General features: G+C 24.6%; 9 protein-coding genes and 2 pseudogenes across 9 annotated transcripts, besides 1 other annotated feature; 4 read left to right on the forward strand and 7 right to left on the reverse strand.

Annotated features, from left to right (window-relative positions):
• Positions 1-1,493: 1,493 nt before the first annotated feature.
• Positions 1,494-1,593: a repeat region.
• A 448-nt stretch (positions 1,594-2,041) lies between these two features.
• Positions 2,042-4,666, forward strand: EHI_058450 (adaptor protein (AP) family protein; the record flags this gene model as incomplete). Its single annotated transcript, XM_646299.2, has 1 exon — positions 2,042-4,666. One exon carries the CDS (start codon positions 2,042-2,044, stop codon positions 4,664-4,666), a length of 2,625 nt encoding a protein of 874 aa, XP_651391.2.
• A 52-nt stretch (positions 4,667-4,718) lies between these two features.
• Positions 4,719-5,816, reverse strand: EHI_058460 (GTP-binding protein, putative; the record flags this gene model as incomplete). Its single annotated transcript, XM_646297.1, has 1 exon — positions 4,719-5,816. The coding sequence occupies one exon, from the start codon at positions 5,814-5,816 to the stop codon at positions 4,719-4,721; it is 1,098 nt and encodes a 365-aa protein (XP_651389.1).
• Positions 5,817-6,075: 259 nt separating this feature from the next.
• On the reverse strand, positions 6,076-6,717 carry EHI_058470 (annotated as a pseudogene).
• A 982-nt stretch (positions 6,718-7,699) lies between these two features.
• Positions 7,700-8,230, forward strand: EHI_058480 (uncharacterized protein; the record flags this gene model as incomplete). Its single annotated transcript, XM_646296.1, has 1 exon — positions 7,700-8,230. One exon carries the CDS (start codon positions 7,700-7,702, stop codon positions 8,228-8,230), a length of 531 nt encoding a protein of 176 aa, XP_651388.1.
• A 160-nt stretch (positions 8,231-8,390) lies between these two features.
• EHI_058490 (uncharacterized protein) lies at positions 8,391-9,704 on the reverse strand (the record flags this gene model as incomplete). The annotated part of the gene is made up of 1 exon (XM_646295.1): positions 8,391-9,704. The coding sequence occupies one exon, from the start codon at positions 9,702-9,704 to the stop codon at positions 8,391-8,393; it is 1,314 nt and encodes a 437-aa protein (XP_651387.1).
• Positions 9,705-9,857: 153 nt separating this feature from the next.
• Positions 9,858-10,909, forward strand: EHI_058500 (peptidase, C54 family; the record flags this gene model as incomplete). The annotated part of the gene is made up of 2 exons (XM_646294.1): positions 9,858-10,375; positions 10,450-10,909. The coding sequence occupies 2 exons, from the start codon at positions 9,858-9,860 to the stop codon at positions 10,907-10,909; spliced, it is 978 nt and encodes a 325-aa protein (XP_651386.1).
• A 456-nt stretch (positions 10,910-11,365) lies between these two features.
• Positions 11,366-12,613, forward strand: EHI_058510 (uncharacterized protein; the record flags this gene model as incomplete). The annotated part of the gene is made up of 1 exon (XM_646293.2): positions 11,366-12,613. Exon 1 carries the CDS (start codon positions 11,441-11,443, stop codon positions 12,611-12,613), a length of 1,173 nt encoding a protein of 390 aa, XP_651385.2. The 5' UTR covers positions 11,366-11,440.
• Positions 12,614-13,664: 1,051 nt separating this feature from the next.
• On the reverse strand, positions 13,665-14,258 carry EHI_058520 (Ras family GTPase; the record flags this gene model as incomplete). Its single annotated transcript, XM_645200.2, has 1 exon — positions 13,665-14,258. The coding sequence occupies one exon, from the start codon at positions 14,256-14,258 to the stop codon at positions 13,665-13,667; it is 594 nt and encodes a 197-aa protein (XP_650292.2).
• Positions 14,259-14,598: 340 nt separating this feature from the next.
• On the reverse strand, positions 14,599-15,060 carry EHI_058530 (uncharacterized protein; the record flags this gene model as incomplete). Its single annotated transcript, XM_646471.1, has 1 exon — positions 14,599-15,060. The coding sequence occupies one exon, from the start codon at positions 15,058-15,060 to the stop codon at positions 14,599-14,601; it is 462 nt and encodes a 153-aa protein (XP_651563.1).
• A 140-nt stretch (positions 15,061-15,200) lies between these two features.
• Positions 15,201-15,983, reverse strand: EHI_058540 (zinc finger domain containing protein; the record flags this gene model as incomplete). The annotated part of the gene is made up of 1 exon (XM_645198.1): positions 15,201-15,983. One exon carries the CDS (start codon positions 15,981-15,983, stop codon positions 15,201-15,203), a length of 783 nt encoding a protein of 260 aa, XP_650290.1.
• A 334-nt stretch (positions 15,984-16,317) lies between these two features.
• EHI_058550 lies at positions 16,318-16,920 on the reverse strand (annotated as a pseudogene).
• Positions 16,921-17,375: the final 455 nt, after the last annotated feature.

Genomic DNA, 17,375 nt, shown 5'->3' on the forward strand with positions numbered 1-17,375 from the left:
TTTATATTATTATCATTTATATCTATTTTCATTTTATATTTATTCTCTTTTGTTTTATATTAATATTAATTTTATCTTTTATCTTTTGATTTTATTATTATATCATTTATTATCATTTCTCCTTTTATTTATCATTTATTCTTATTATTCTTTTGTTTTTTCTTTATTCTATATCATATATTCATATCATTTTCATTTATATTTTATCACTTATTACATGTTATAATAACATAACACTTATGATTGATTATATAATAAATATCATAATGAAATTATACATATAAATAATAAACATAAAAAAGAGTAAAATATTTTTCATCAATAAAATAATATTAATTACTTTGCATCATTAAATTAGACACTTTTATTTCATATTTCTAATTTTTACAATAAAATTACACTTTTAATTCTTCTTTTCTTCTTTTATTACATCTTTGTGATTTATTATTTTTATATTCTTCTTCTACTTTCTTTTTATTCTTTTATATATTTTTATTCTTTTTATATTATTTGTTTTTCGTTGTTGTTTATATTTGTTTCTTCTATTATTTATCAAATTTATATTCATTTATTCATTATCTTTTTATTTTGTTTTTATTAATTCTTGAGTATTGTATATTTCTTTATTATTTCATTTATATATTATCAAAATATATGTTTTATTGAATTTATGTTGAACAAAATATTGAATAATTCAATATTTTAAATGTTAAATATTCATTATTTATTCTGAAATGTTATGTATATGTTTATTATATTAAATGAATATGATGAATGAATATCAATATTATTGTTTATTTGATTTTAAAAAATAATAAATGAATATGAAATAATAAATGAAATAAAATAATGAAGACAATGAAATGATAATGAAATAGAATAATCTAATATTGAACAAATCAAATAAAGAATATATTGAATATATCATTAATGTTACTTTATTATTTATTATTTCAATTATTAAATATTAATAAATTATTATTCATGAATATTTAATTAATTGATTGATATTTTACAATTTCATTTTCATTTTATTTAATAAATGAAATATAAATAATAAATGAATGAATAATAATGTAATATATGAAATAATAAAAAGAAAAGAAAGATAAATAATAAAGAAATATGATGTATTTAATATATAATATAATTTATTATCAAATATAATAATAATATCAAATGATGATTTATTTTTATTTCAAAATATTTTGCATCAATAAAAATGTTGCTAAATATTTTGCATCATTAAATTTTGCATCATTAAATTTTGCACTTTTTTTATTTGTTTCAATAAAATTTGCATCCTTTATTTTTTTCTTTCTTTTCTTCTTTTATCATCTCTTTTGTTTTATTACACTTTATCTTCTTTCTTTTTATATTCTCTACTTTCTACTTTTATTCTTTCTTCATCTTTATCTACTTTTTACTTTCTTTTTATTCTTTTATATCATTCATTCTCTTCTTTTTCAATTATTTGCTTTTTTTCGTTGCCATTTTATCTACTCATTTTGACTCAAACCATCTTCTAAAGTGTCCACTTATTTGATGCCATTTCCATTTTTTGATGTATTTGTCAATAATTTCTTTATTTTTCAAATGAAATTAATCAAATTATATTTTAGAATAGTGTTTTACTATCATATAATTCTATTTTATCTCTTATCTTATATTTAACAATAGCTTGAGCAAATAATAAATAACTATTTCTTTTCTAAATTCTTCACTTCTTATAATATTTTTATCTTCTTAAACTATCACTTGTAATACAGTAAAATTGTTAAGAAGAAATTATACATACTCTTTTCCTTTTTAATGCTATGAGTCATAACAGAAGATAAAAATGTCTAGAAAATACCACAACAAAACCATAAGTTTTGCTTTTTGTTCAAAAAAAAAACACAACCAATAAATTAAATCGTACAAAAATTTGAAACGATTAAATAAAGAAGATATTCTTGGAAATACACTTAGATTTTAATGTTATAAAAATATAAAAAAATAGAAAGAACTAAAAAAGTTTAAAGAGAAAAAGAAATTCAAGATGGAAGGAATGAAACGTTTCTTGTTTGGAAATGTACCACCAAAAGGAACAGTACCATTTAACTCAAATCCTAAAAAGAAAAGTACTACCACAACACAAAAGAAAAATTATAAAACTGATATAAAAAAAATGAAAGATGAACTTCAAGAATTAAGAGAAATGCTTCAAAGTAAAGAGATTGAAGAACAAAGAGAAGCGTTAAGAAAAATTGTATTAGCAACAGCAGAAGGAAAAGATTGTTCATTTATGTTTATGGATGTTTTAAAAATTATTCAAACAAATGATGTTTCTTTAAAACAAATGATTTATCTTTATATTTCAGCTTATGCAAGTATTGATGAACAACAAGCAATACTTGGAGTTAATTCATTAATCATTGATAGTAAACATCATGATGCACATGTACGTGGTTTAGCCCTTAGGACTATGGGAAATATTAGACTTCAAATGACTGCTGAATATTTTGTTCAACCATTATTAAATGGGTTAGATGATAATGACCCATATGTACGTAGAAATGCAGTTCTTGGATTATTAAAACTTCTCCATATTCCAAACACTTCTATTGACCGTGAAGCAATAGAAAAGAAATTTGTATTACTACTTAATGATAGTGATAGTTGTGTTGTAGCAAATGTTATTAATGCCATAAATGAATTACCTGAAATGCTTTATTTATTAAAATCCCCTGAAACTATTAGTAGAATGATTGAATTAATAGATGGTGCTTCTGATTTTACTCAAGCTGTATTTATTAAGTGTTTTACTAACTATGTTCCATCATCTTCTCAAGAAGCTGAAAGAATTACACAAAAAGTATTTGATAAAGGTTCTGTTACTAATGAAGGTGTTGTTATAGATACATTAAAACTTGTATTAAGATATCAACCATTTTTAAACGCTTCAAAAGTAGAAGAATATTTTAGTATTTTAGCAAATATTATAATGAAAATGAATGCATCATTAACAAGTTCAAAACAATATGATGTTTTATATATCTTTTATAGAAATATTAAACATTTCCTTTTCACTCAAAGAAAACTTTTTGTGTCTCAACTATTTTGTTTTTATATTTCATATGAAGATCCAATTAATTTAAGAATAGAAAAATTAGAAATCCTTTTATCTTTGGCTGAAGAAACTAATGTTAAAGACCTCTTAGATGAATTAACTGAAGACTCTTTAGCCTCTCTTGATTTTGCTCCAAAGACATTAAAAGCTATTGCTACATTAGTTACTAAATTTCCTAGTTTGGCTTCTCAATGTGTTTCTTCTATTATTCGTATTTCTAATGAAGTGCCTCAATTGAGTGAGTCATGTCTAGTTGCTTTATCTGAGATTTTAATTCATACTGATGGAATGTATTTGAAAGCTCTTCCTTTGTTATTAAATAATATAGAAAATCTTGAAAATGTTGAAGCAAAATGTGCATTGATTTATCTTTGTGGAGAGTTTGTAACAAAAATTACAAATGCAAAAGAATTTATAGCTAAATGTATTGAGAGGTATACTGACGAATGTTTAGAAGTAAGACTAACTCTTTTAACTGCATGTGGAAAAATTTATTGTGAAGTTCCATTTACAGAAACTACTCAAAAAGTATTAGAAATAGCTATCAAATCTGTTGAATGTGATGAACGTGAACGTGCAGTATATATTTGGAGGATATTAAGTGGAGGTGAAAAATTAGTTAAAGGAAAGACAGTTGGAATGGAAAAAGTTCTTGAAAGAAGAGAAATGTTAATGAACATTGGAAGTATTTCTACTGTATTAGAAATACCTAAAAAAGATATAAAATCATACTCTGCACCTAAAAGAACAATTAAAAATATTGTTGGAGATAAAGAAAAACAACAAGAATTAGATGAAAAGAATAAAGAAATTTATGCACAATTAAAACAAAAAAGAAATCAAGGAAATCAAAAAATTTTGAGTGTAGAAAATGAACGTATTAATAGTTTGATTAGTGTGTCTAACAATGTACACCAATTTGATATTGATGGAATGATAATTAAAAAAGAAGGAAAATTATTTATGAAAATGAGAATTAAAAATACTTCTGGTGCTGTAATTAATGGACTATTTATGCAAATTAATAACAATTCATTTGGATTATCTTGTGGCACTTTTGATAAAACAACATTACAAGTAGATGAAATTTATTCAACTGACTTACCATTATATTTTAATGGAGTTTCTTTAGAAGGGAAATTGAATAATGTAATGCAACTAGGAATTTCACATTCAACAAAACAAGTTTCATTTTATACACTTATAATGCCAATATATTTAGCGTCTATTTCTGAAGGAGTGCCAACACAACCACGAGTATGTGCCGAGATTTATCATAAATTCCCATGTGACTCTACTTTAGTTCTTGTTTTTAATCATATTCAACCAGGAGAAAGTAAGAATGTATTAGTTGATTGTGGGTTTAAAGTAGTAGCAGAAAAAGTAGAAGGAACAGTTGCTAAACTAATAATGATTATCAAATTAATAAAAGACATAATTATTATGGCTGATATTGGTATTGATGCAATAAAGAAAACAATTACATTCCATATGAAATCATCAGATTTCTCTCAACTAAAGTTAATGGAACAATCATTAACTCCTTTATTCTAATTAACTTTTTTTTTTCTTATAAAAATGAATAATGTGTAATTAAATATCTCATTCATTTACCAACTTTCATTACTTGAAGAACATCTTCATCATCTAAACGATGGTCTTTACCAACTCTTTGAGGACTATGTTTAACAGAAGTTCCCCAAACTAATGCATATTTCATTTGAGTAGCAAGTTGTTTATGAATTTTAAAACTAACATTTTCCACAGTAGCTTTACGTGCTGGAAGAACAATAGGAGTCTTAAAATCAGGAAAAGCACCAGGAGCTTTTGTATAAACTCTAACCAGATTTAATTGCTCCCAAATCATTTCTTTTAATTTATCTAAACCAAGTCCTTGAGCCGCAGAAATACAACAAAAATATGGTAATGTTTGAAGTTTTTCCACTTCAGATGGTTCCATTGCATCAATTTTATTAATTACATAGATACAAGGAATATATTTACAATTATCTTCTATTACATCAATTAAATCTTGGACTGAAGAATCTGTGTCACAATAAACATCTGCATTTAATATTTTATATTCTTTTAATACTAATCTAACAATTTCTTGTGTTAATTCACTTTGTTTTGCTGTAGGTGTAAAACATACTCCTCCTGCAAGTTTTTTAACAATACGAATTCTTGGTGGTTCTTTATTTAATCGAATTCCAACACCTTCTAATTCATATTCAATTTTATCTTTTAATTCTAATGACTTAGTTCCATCTATCATTAAAAGAATACAATCAGAAGTTCTAGCAACTGAAATGACTTGTCTTCCTCTTCCTTTTCCATCTTTAGCTCCTTCAATAATTCCTGGAAGATCCAATAATTGAACTTGTGACCCTTTTAAATCCATTACTCCTGGAACACATGTTAATGTAGTAAATTCATATGCTGCTATCTTTGATTCTGTAGGTGTCATTGCTGTAAGTAATGTAGATTTTCCAACTGATGGAAATCCAACCATTCCTACTCTTGCATCTCCAAACTTTGCTACATCAAACCCTTCTCCTGCAACTTTTTTTTCTGGTGCAAGTAATTCCCTTTGATATTTTGCCATTTTTGCTCTCATCATACAAATATGATGCATTGTAGCTTTATTAACTTGTGTTCTCGACAATTCAAATTTGATATCATCAATCTTTTGTTGCAATGACATGATTTATTCTCTTCTTGTTTTTATATTATATAGTTCTTTTTATTACTTGTTTACTATTATTATTTTTTATATTTGAATATTGTTATATATATCAATATTATGGTATTTAAAACTAATCAAAAAATCAATGTAATGATAATAAATAAGATAACTTGATGAGATTAATTAATAATCTTGTAGAGTTAAACAAACAATTTTTATTAGACTTTATTTAAACGAAGACTAAAAGAAATTCAAAGAAACAAAAGTGAATTAAGAATTATGGTCTATAGTTGTAATCAACATCATGAGAACAAGCAGTCATATCACCATTATATTGTTTCATATAAGGAGAAGTCCATCCACCAAATGATTTGAAGTCAGAGAATGTTTTCTTACCATCATAATGTGGATACCAAATTGGCCAACTTCCAGCTCTGCTGAATTTGTAGTCTAAACCTACAATGTCTTCCCAGTTATAATAAGAAGCATAAATTCCAGATTTAATACCAATAGCAGCAGCTTCATTAGTAAGACTTTCAAAGAATTTTCTATTACTAGATTTAGAAGAAGACTAAGTTCCTTCAATATCGAACCATAATCTTTCGAACTTAAGTTTTTTAGAAGTGACTTGATTCCAGAATGATTTTACTTGTCCTGCAGGATCTCCACATGAATAACATGGATAGAAATAAGCATCAATGTTCTTTGCACTAAATCCAGCAGCAAGAGCATTTTCATTGATTGATTTAGCATTTGGGTCAAATGATCCAAGACTTCTCCAAGCTCTAAAGATAAAGAATGAATTAAATCCAAGATCTCTTAAACACTTAATTGATGCTGTTGAAATAGATTCAGCAATATCAACACCATAAGAAGCTGCATGTGCAGTAAGTACAATTGCGGCAAGGATAAATAACATTAATTTTAATAAGAACTTTTTTAGAGTATTTAAAGGAACAAAAAAAAAATTATTTAAAATAATATTTCATAGTTATTTTATTCTATTTCTTATTCTTTAATTCTATAAATAAAAATAATTATTTGAAAATTTAATTTATTTCAATTTTTCTTAGAAAATTTAGAATCATTTGGAAGATTTAATTTATATTATTTAAATCCTTAATTAAATGAATTTTCTCTAAGTTTTTATAAAGATTATTCATCTGAACTATAAATTATTTATTTTTTGTTTTAATTTTTAATTTGGATTGTTATTATTAAAAGGAGATAGTATATTTTTTTTAATTTAAAAATTAGTTTTATTCGGTATTTTCTTTTTTTTTTTAGTTTAAAATATTATTCATTTTATTTTTATTTTATTTCCAATTTTTCATATCAAGAAATAAAAGATAAATATTTTGTATTCAATAGTTTTGTATAACAGTGTTATTACTAATGGTTTATCCTTTCTTTTCATCAAAAAGTTCTTTTTCTTCAATAATGTAGGAGAAAATAGTAATAGAAAGACGTCACATTAGTTTTGTTGGTAATGTTATCGATGATTGAAAATTTGAATAACATAAATTCTTTAGTAAATCGCATGTTGCAGATTTAGATTATAAAACCTAAAAATAAAACTTAAATCATTATTTTAATAAATAGGATAAAAATGGATAAACTGTGGTATAAAAGGGTTTTATAACAAGTGATGGAAAAATTAGAAGATTTTAAGTTCATCAAAAGGAGAAAAAGAGCAAATAAAAAAACAAATTCAGGAATTTGACAGTGTTGGAAATAGAACTCAAATCAGAGAAGTCTAAATATGGTAAAAAGATTGGATAAGTAAAATTAGAAAAGAATAAATGATATTGAAGGGAATTGAAAGAAGAATTATTATTTTTGGAAAATACAGAACTATTTAACAGATAGATTTGCGATTATTCATTTCATCCTGTTAAGTAATGAGTTTATCAGTTTTTACTCCAGTTCCTATAGAAAGTTTTGTTATTACTCCAAAAATTGCTAGTCAATCTGAAGAAGATTTGAATGAAAAAATATGTTATTCTCGTTTTGTTTCATATCAATGGAATGATGAAATTACTATTTTTGTGATGTTGAAATATAAAAAATGGCAGTTATCACAAAGAAAATATAAGACATTAAATGAATTTTTAAAAGAATGTTCTGAATGTCTTACAACAAATTTTCATTTTAAAAAATCACCAACACAAATAAGAGATAAAATTAATAATACCAAATCATCATATGCTAATATTATTAAAAAATCATCTGCTCAATTCTCTAAAGAAAAAAATTTACCATTAACAAAAAAATTATTTGATTTTATGAATATTTATTTTAATGGTAAATATGTTATTTCAATTGACACATTAGAAGAACAAATTTCTTTATTAATGAGAAAATTTATGAGTCATGTTAATACCTCTTCTCAACTAAAAAATGCTATTTTAAAAATGAAAACTTATCATTAAAAGAAATAAGTTTTTTTTTTATTTATCAGTCTCATCACATTGTACATTACTTATTATTTAATTGAATATCTTTTTTTTTATTAAAATAATTAAAATTACATTTTATTTATAAATAAAAAACTTTAATAACAATAAAAAGTTATTTATTCAACCCTTAAAATTAATTTAGTGGATATTCATATTCTTTTTGATGTTTTGGATTTTTCATTCTTATCATTGCATTGCTTTGTTTAGATGAATCAAAATATTGTAAAAAATTAACACGATAATCAAAGATTTCATTTCTAAATTCTTCACATTTAATTTCTTGTTCTTTACTTAGTTTGAAGTCTTTCATTGCATTTATTTTATCAATGGTTCTATCAAATTTAACAATATAAATTCCTTTTTCTTTAGGATGATAATACTTTGGTATAGAATATAACATTTTGTAATTTTTAAATCCTTCAAAATTCATTATAAAATCATGAAGTCTATAATCAAATGGGACATTATAATAACATAATGTTTGTGTTTTAACAATTGGTAATGAATTATAAAATGAATATAATTCAACTGCAAAAGAGTCAATAATTTGTTTAATTTGTTTTGTTGTAATATCATTTTCTAAATTAAATTGATCAAATCCAGAAACAATTTCAATAGGATTTGATTTTTTTCTTCTTGGTAATGATTTTCCATGAGCAATATCAATTGATTTATCATTGTAATTAAAAGTAATGAAATATTCTAGAAAATGATGATCTAATTCAATAGTTTTAGTATTTTTTAATTTTTTAGTGAATAATTCAAGACATTGAGGACATACTACCCATCTTATTTGAGGATTTACATTACAAAATTTATAAGCAAAACTTGAATTTTCAGGATGAATACATTTCTTTTCCATTGGAGATAATATCATTTCTTCATGAAATAGAAAGTGTAAAACAAGATAAAAACTTAATTCCATATGATTGTTTAATTCAGTTGTTTCTAAAATTTCAACTAAATTTGATCGAAGAATTTCAATTCTTGGATCTGTTGTTGAAATTGATTGGTAAAATTCCCATAAAATACATTGTGTCTCATTAGGTCCATAAAAGTTTATTGTAAGTTGTCCTTTAGAAATTGTTAATGACTTTTTTGTTTTAGAGATTTTCCATTCATCAAAAACATCTGATAAGATTTGTAATGTTGATTGAAAGTCATTTGAATTGATAGAAATGTCTACAGTAGTATTGATTGATGTTTTATAACAATTCATTACAAATAAATCACTTATAAATTCTTTTAATTCTTGAATAATTTTCGGTAGAATGGCAATTGAAATTGATTGATTAAATGATTTATTTGGCATTTCATAAGGAATCACGTAATGTGGTTGTTTTAAATTTGAATGACATAATATTTGATGAAGAAGTAATTTAGATGGTGGAACACTTCCACAACATTCTTTAAGGGAAGTATCTATTTTAAGTATAGGACTATACATTAACAATAATAAATAATGAAGTATTAAGTTCAGAAATAAAAGATTTTTTGAAAATTTGATAAGATTCAACTTTTTGTTTCTTTTTTCTAAAATGTTTTTTTTTTGTGTTTTTGTTTTTTATTACAAGATGAATAAAAAACAATTTATTCTAACATGTCTATGTTGAGATGTATTGGGTATAATATTGGGTCATATTTTTATAATAGTGTGTCTTCTAAAAGACTAATTAAATTACAACCATTTACACAAAAAAATGTTGTTCATATACTTGGAAATTGTTATTATCCTGAAACTAATGAAAATTTAAATCATTTGACTTTCAACGATGCAAATATTAAAATTCATGATTTAATTGTAGCAACATACAGACAAAAATATTCATATTTAGGAAACACTTATCTTTCTTCTGATGCAGGATGGGGGTGTGCTATTCGAGCAACACAAATGATGATAGTAAATGCATTAGTCATTTTTAAAGATCAAATGCAACAAATAGTTGATTATAATTCGTTTGAACATCAACAAAATAAATCACAAGCAAAAGAACTTATTTATGATAGAATCTCTTCATTATTATCAATTCATAATATCTACATTCAACAAGTCATTAAAACACATAATCCAAAAGGAACTAATTTTTTACCACCATCTGTATGTTGTATAGCTATTTCGTTTGTTATTAATTTGAAGATACTGCAATATTAATTTTCATTAATAACCAAAGTCAATTCTAAATGCATTATAGATCACTTTTACAAGAATGGGATAAAAAGCCATTTAATTGTATCACTTGTTTAAACCATATCCCAAGTTGTTCATGTCCAACACTTTATTTAATTCCTCGAATTATCACATTCACTGAACATCAACTAATTTTAGACTCATTAGCTCTTTCTCAAAGTCGAGGATTTGTTGGTGGTATTGGAGAATCAGCAATTTTTGTTTTTGGATGTCAAGGAACAACATTATTTTTTTTAGACCCTCATTATGTACAAAATGCAGGAGACTTTGGGTATTTTAATCCACCAACATACCAAATAGACATTTCTTTGATTAGTTCATCTGTTGTTTTTGCTTTTATGTGTTATGAAGAAAATGAATGTGAACAACTTCGAACCATCTTTGGTATGGGGAAAGTACCTATTGTTGCAAGAGAATTTACATCAACAAAAGAAATTGATGGTGTTGAAGTCTTAGACTTTTAAAGTAATCAACGTTCATTGTTTATTTAAGTTATTTTCGTTTTGTTTCATCTGAGGAATGAGTTGAAGAAAATTTGAAAGACATGACTCTTATAAGGCAAGTAAAAAATGTCTAATTACTGTTTATTAGCTTTTCAACTCTCAAAGAATCTTATTGTTATAAAATTTCTTTTATGACTCTGAAAAAAGAAAATTAAACTCAAATCAACTCATTTACAGATGAAACATTTGTTTAGAAACAAACAAATTAATGAAAATTCTTTTTATTCATCACTTAATATCAAATCACCAACACTTCAACAAAGAAAAGGATTAGAAATTGTCTATTTAATGAACATAGTTCCTTATTTGGAAAATATTTCAACTTTATTAACATTTATTTTTGTTAGTAGAAAATGTTTTCATTCTGTAAAACGACTAAAGATTAATCCATTCTACTCCTGCAAGTTAAATAATACAAAAGAACGTATCAAATCATTAAAAAAAGAGATTCAATATTTTGTTGGGATAGAAACATTTCTTTGTGATTCAGAAATGATTGAGAAATTAACAACTGAACAAATAGATAAAATAAAAAGATTTAATCTTTATGGAAAAGTCATTTATACTGCACCAAACTTAATCCAAATAGCATCAAAAATCACTTATTTTTCATTTTATGTTGATCTTGATGTACAAATACCTATTCAAAAAATGGTTAATTTAAAAAAATTATTAATTGATATGAATGGAAATACTGAAATGGTATTTTTTACAGAATATATTATAGAAATATTTGCTCAACTTCAATCTTTTCAATTTTTTCATTCATTAGTTATAGAATGTAATGGTATTGAACTTAAGAAAATAATTTCAATTCTTAATAAATTTGAATGGAATAAAATTAGAGTTATTATTAAATGTTTTGATCTTAGAGAAGAACATATTACTTGGTTAAATGAATTAAAAATTAATAATCGTATTATTTCTTGTTATTCAAATGAATTAAAAAGTTCATTTGTTAAATTACTTGTTCTTCCTTTATATGATGCTTCTAATACTTTAACAATTTCTAATGATGTTCTTCAATATCGTAAATTAATATCTATCCTTAATTTGTATTGGCTTGTACGTTTAGACTGTTTTGAAATTTCTTCTCTTCAATGTCCTGCTTGTCGTGTAGATTTATCAATTGCAAATTCTTTGCAAGAATTTAATTTAACAAATACTCATTACTTACAACCTTCTTGTTTCATATTACCTACTTCACTTAAAACAATTACTTTCACTAATTGTTCTAATATTACTCTTCCAAATTTGGCTTCTATTCATTTGTCTAGTTTTTCTATTAGAAATTGTTCTACTGTTCAGTCTTTGTTCCTCCCTTCTACTCTCACCTTTTTGGAAATTAGAAACACTCCGCTCAAAGCTTCATTGAATTTGGAATTAATCCAATTGAAACAATTGTCGATTGTCCAATGTTCTTCATTAGAGTCAATTATTGTTCCTTTGTCAATTCAAACTATCTGTGTTTATTGGTGTGACTCATTAACTACTATTGAAAAAATCTTTCAAACTACTGTTAATAAATTAGATCTCTTTCATTGTATGAGATTGAAACCCCTTGCACTACCAATAACAGTCTCACAACTATATATTTCGTTTTGTCAAAATAGTCTTATCAACAATATAACTCAACTGACAAACTTAACATCTCCATTGTATTAATACTTATTTCATTTATTTTCATTAAATATTATCATTTAAGACTATCATTCTATCACTTTAATACTACAAATAAGTTATATTTTTCATATACAATCTCTTTGGTTTAACTCTTCCTTTGTGCTATATCATGAATTTTTCTTATTGTTATAAAAATGATTAGAATCTTACACAACACCCCCAAAACCTTGAGAATTTCCTAACAAAAACTAGAAATAATTATTACATAAAAATACTCATCAAATAATGTTAATGTGTTTAATAAATACTATTGTCACATTACCTATTTGGAGATTAAATACTTATTCATCTTTCTTTTTATTCTTTATTCTCTTCTTTTCAAATCTGAGTTGATAATGGATTAACAAGACATGATCTTAACTCAATAAACCATTTTAAAGTACCTTCTAAATATGTATTTTATTACTGATTTGTTCATTTTGTCATTTGAAAATATTACTTGTAATTGATTGCAAAGTGGTCAAGATGCTTTGATACAATTTAAGAAGATTCATTACATCAGAGTATTGATAAAAGTTCTACCTTAGCACATTAAAACAAAACCAGCGTCTATGAAGTTAGACTAATAAATTTAAAACAAAACATCTATACCATTATTTAAATCATTGAAAAACAAAACACTTTAGAAGTATTAGAAAATGTTACATTACCTCAATGAAATTATATCCTTATTTGTTCAATGACACTGAAAGATACCCCCCAACTAAAACCTCCTACTGGAATTACTAAAATAACTGAGTTGAAAGTACTTATGTATTAATAATGTTAATAAACATAAATTTATTCGTACTAAAACAATAAAGAATATTATAGTAATGGTAAAGTTATATAAACAATACTAATACCTTATAAAATAGTACAATAAAAGAATATTGACTAGTAACTTTTAATTGATTTTTATTAAAAATAAATGAGGAATTCTCCCATTTTATTTGTCTTTACTATTATTAATTAAAACAAAACACAATTTCTTTATAATAATTAATGACAATGTTATATTAATTGATGTTTCTGAATTTCATACATCATTTCTTCAAAATAAACAACACCCTTTCTCCTTTTTAGGTTTTTCTATTGTCCAGATTTCTTCTTCTATAGAATATTTATATTCAACTACATTTCTTGTTATTATATCAAAGATTTGATTAATGTTTTCATTTGTTTTAGCACTGCATTCAAGAAATGGACATTTGACACTATCTGCATATTCTATACCGTCTTCTTTCGTTACCTGTCTTTCATTTTCTAAGTCACATTTATTTCCAACTATAATAATTGGAATTACTTCATTCTCATCTTTGTCTTTAACTCGATAAATCTCTTCATAAATTCCTTTCATTTCTTCAAATGATTCTTTTGATGTAATAGAATATATTAATATAAACCCATCGCTCTGCTTTATGTATAAGTCTCTCAATATAGAAAACTCATCTCCACTACACGGATCAGCAACATCTATTATAATAGAAATATCATCAACTTTCATTACCGTTCGATACTCATCTTCAATACCTGGGTCATACATTTTAAAAAAATGTCCAGAGAAGAATCGGATTAAGATTGAAGTTTTACCAGAATCAATTTTTCCTAATGCAACCAATTTATATGGATTACCACTAACACTCATTTGAAACTAACTCTTTTATTAGTTTTTTATAAATCGTTTTTATAACTATGTGAATTAATTTGAATTTTTGAATATTCTTTAAAGTATTTAACACATTTATTTCATATCTTTATTCTTATATCTTCATGTTTGTTTTAACTTTTTATTCGTTTGATTACTTTATTTTTATGCTGAAAGTATTTAGTTGTTATGTGGTGTTATGTTAATTTATAATGTCTTTTGTTCTTTTAAAACTTCACTCTTTTTGTCGTTTAATCATTTCATTGATTTTTAATTTTTTCTATTCATTTCTCATAATAAAAACATTAATATATATTAATTAATGAGTCAATTCAACACTTTATTCCATTTGAGCAATGAAATTCTTTTGTAAAGAAGACGTATAAAGAACAACATCAACGCTTTTTAATTCCTTTGTAGATTCATTCTCTAGAATATATCCTTCCATAACAAGTGAATTTCTTTTTAAACTTTCAGTTGGATTGATATATACCACAAAACTACTTCCAATGTTCTCTTTAACTTTACTCAAATATTCTAATTGTTGCTCAGTTAAATCTTTGCTTCCTCCACAGACATACATCCCAACACAATAACAATTCTGTCCAAATACGTCTTTTGTTATTTTTAATTTTCCTTCTCCAGACTTTGGGGTACTTCCAGTTATTTCAACAATTGATTCATCATTAACAACTCCATACATTCTTCCACCACAATGTGTTTGATTATTAAATGAAGAGTGTGTATTTCTGAAGTGTTTAAGAATATTTAAAACAACGCATTGTTCAATTCTGATTGACATTTTGTTTTTGTCAAGGGTTTTTGAGATTTTTATTTTATAACAAATTTATTATTTACTTATTATCAATTTTACTATTTCTTTCTGTCTTTTGAGAAGTGATATGAGAAATTATCAATAATAATGAAAAGAATGCAATTAAATTATGTGTCTTTATTACCAATGAAATAAACAACAACCATAAAAACAACTAGTAGAACCATTAATCCAAACAAAATTAAAAGAGTACTTCCAGAGATTTTGTTCTTCTTTCCTAATGTTTGAATAAAATTCTTTCCAATAGAAGACATTTCTTTTTTCTTATTTCCATGGTCATCTTCATCGCTACTCACATCAAATTCTATAGTTGGTGCAACCTCATTATTTTCACTACCTTCTGTCTTTTCATCTTTACGTTTTAAACTAGTAATTTCTTGTTGGACATATTCAACATTATCTTGTTCTTCTTTTTCTTGTGGTGGTTGTTCTACTTCCTTTGGAGTTTCATTCAGTAAAACTGCTGCAGTCATATCTATTTCTTCTTCATGTTTAGGAGGGTTTAATTCAAGAAATGGTTGAAGATAAGACTTACCAGCAAATGTAGAGATTAATTGGTCTTTGATTTGATTTGGAATGTCTTGTTGTGTGAAAATTGGTTGATTGCATTTAGGACATTTAACCTCTTCTATTGATTGATCGAATAAAGAAATTAAGCAGTCTTTGTGAAACACACAAAAACAAGGTAAACGTACAGTTTCTTTTGATGCTAATTCAGTACTGCAAATTATACAATTATTCACTTCCTCACGATTTTCTTCTACATATTCCCGATATTTACAAACAGTACAGTTGATATGGTTTTTGAATATACATTCAATGCAAATGTGTTTTTTGTGATGGACACAATACAAATCAGTTGGTTTTTTACATTCAAAACAAATTCCCATTTATGTTTTGTTCAACAAAATTTAATTTAAAGTTTTATTTTTTTTTATTTTGAAAATTCTTTTTTTTTTATTTTTAAAGAGAATTTACAGCAAATGAGGAATAAAAACAAAAAAATTCAAATGATATTAATTTTAGTAAATATCATTTGAATTTACTTCAATAAACCATGACTTTCCTTAATCTTGGAAAGAAACAATAAAAGAAAAGATAAGTATTTAGATTATTTTCAAAATATCGTTATCTTATTTTTAAAATTAATTTAGCTAATATACATAAACAAAGAAAGTCATTAGACAACACCCACTTTTCATTTTTATCTTAATTTAACTTTTGTCATTCATATATTAAACAACACCCTTTCTCCTTTTTAGGTTTTTCTATTGTCCAGATTTCTTCTTCTGTAGAATATTTATATTCAACTACATTTCTTGTTATTATATCAAAGATTTGATTAATGTTTTCATTTGTTTTAGCACTGCATTCAAGAAATGCACATTTGACACTATTTGCATATTCTATACCGTCTTCTTTCGTTACCTGTCTTTCATTTTCTAAGTCACATTTATTTCCAACTATAATAATTGGAATTACTTCATTCTCATCTTTGTCTTTAACTCGATAAATTTCTTTATAAATTCCTTTCATTTCTTCAAATGACGTAAGTGATGTAATAGAATATATTATTATAAATCCATCTCCTGTTCTTATATTGAACGCTCTTCATGAATCATAACTAGTTGTGTCTACAATGTCAAATATTTGTAATTTTATTGTCTCATCTTCTATCTGAAGTTCTTTTGTAAAAGTATCATCTAAAGTGGGTTCATATCTTTCAACAAATTTGTCTAAGACAAATCTAAGTATAATAGATGATCTACCTACTTCAAAATAACTTCCAAAAACAACCAGTTTACAGGTTTGTTGGTTCAAGGACATTCAAAGTTTCTTTAATAATTAATTTTTTAGTATTTTAATTTTAAAAAAAAGATGAAGTATAAAACGAATATTTATGTTATTGACTTCACTTAATCAAAAAAAAAAAGAAGTTCAAATATTCTGCAATAATTAATGAAACATTTCACGTTTTATTTTCTTCCTTTTCTTGTCAATAAAATATAAATGAAAAAGTAAACGAAAAAGAAAATTCATTTCATATTCAAGAAGTGACTCTCAGCTTCTTTCTTTTTATCTCTTATAAATAACACTAACATTATGATACCTAAAATGATTAATGCAATAGTCATACTAATAGCAATCCAGAACATTAAATTTAAGTCTAAGAAATACAATTCTATTGACCATTTTGATGATTTTAGTGGTGGATGTGGAATAACTACTAATTGAGAATTTGGAATAATGGATTGGAATTGTTGATGAATGACAGACACGTT

The sequence above is a fragment of the Entamoeba histolytica genome, genomic scaffold (genome assembly GCF_000208925.1).
Source record: "Entamoeba histolytica HM-1:IMSS scf_1104750517139 genomic scaffold, whole genome shotgun sequence".
NCBI classification, from domain to species: domain Eukaryota; phylum Evosea; order Mastigamoebida; family Endamoebidae; genus Entamoeba; species Entamoeba histolytica.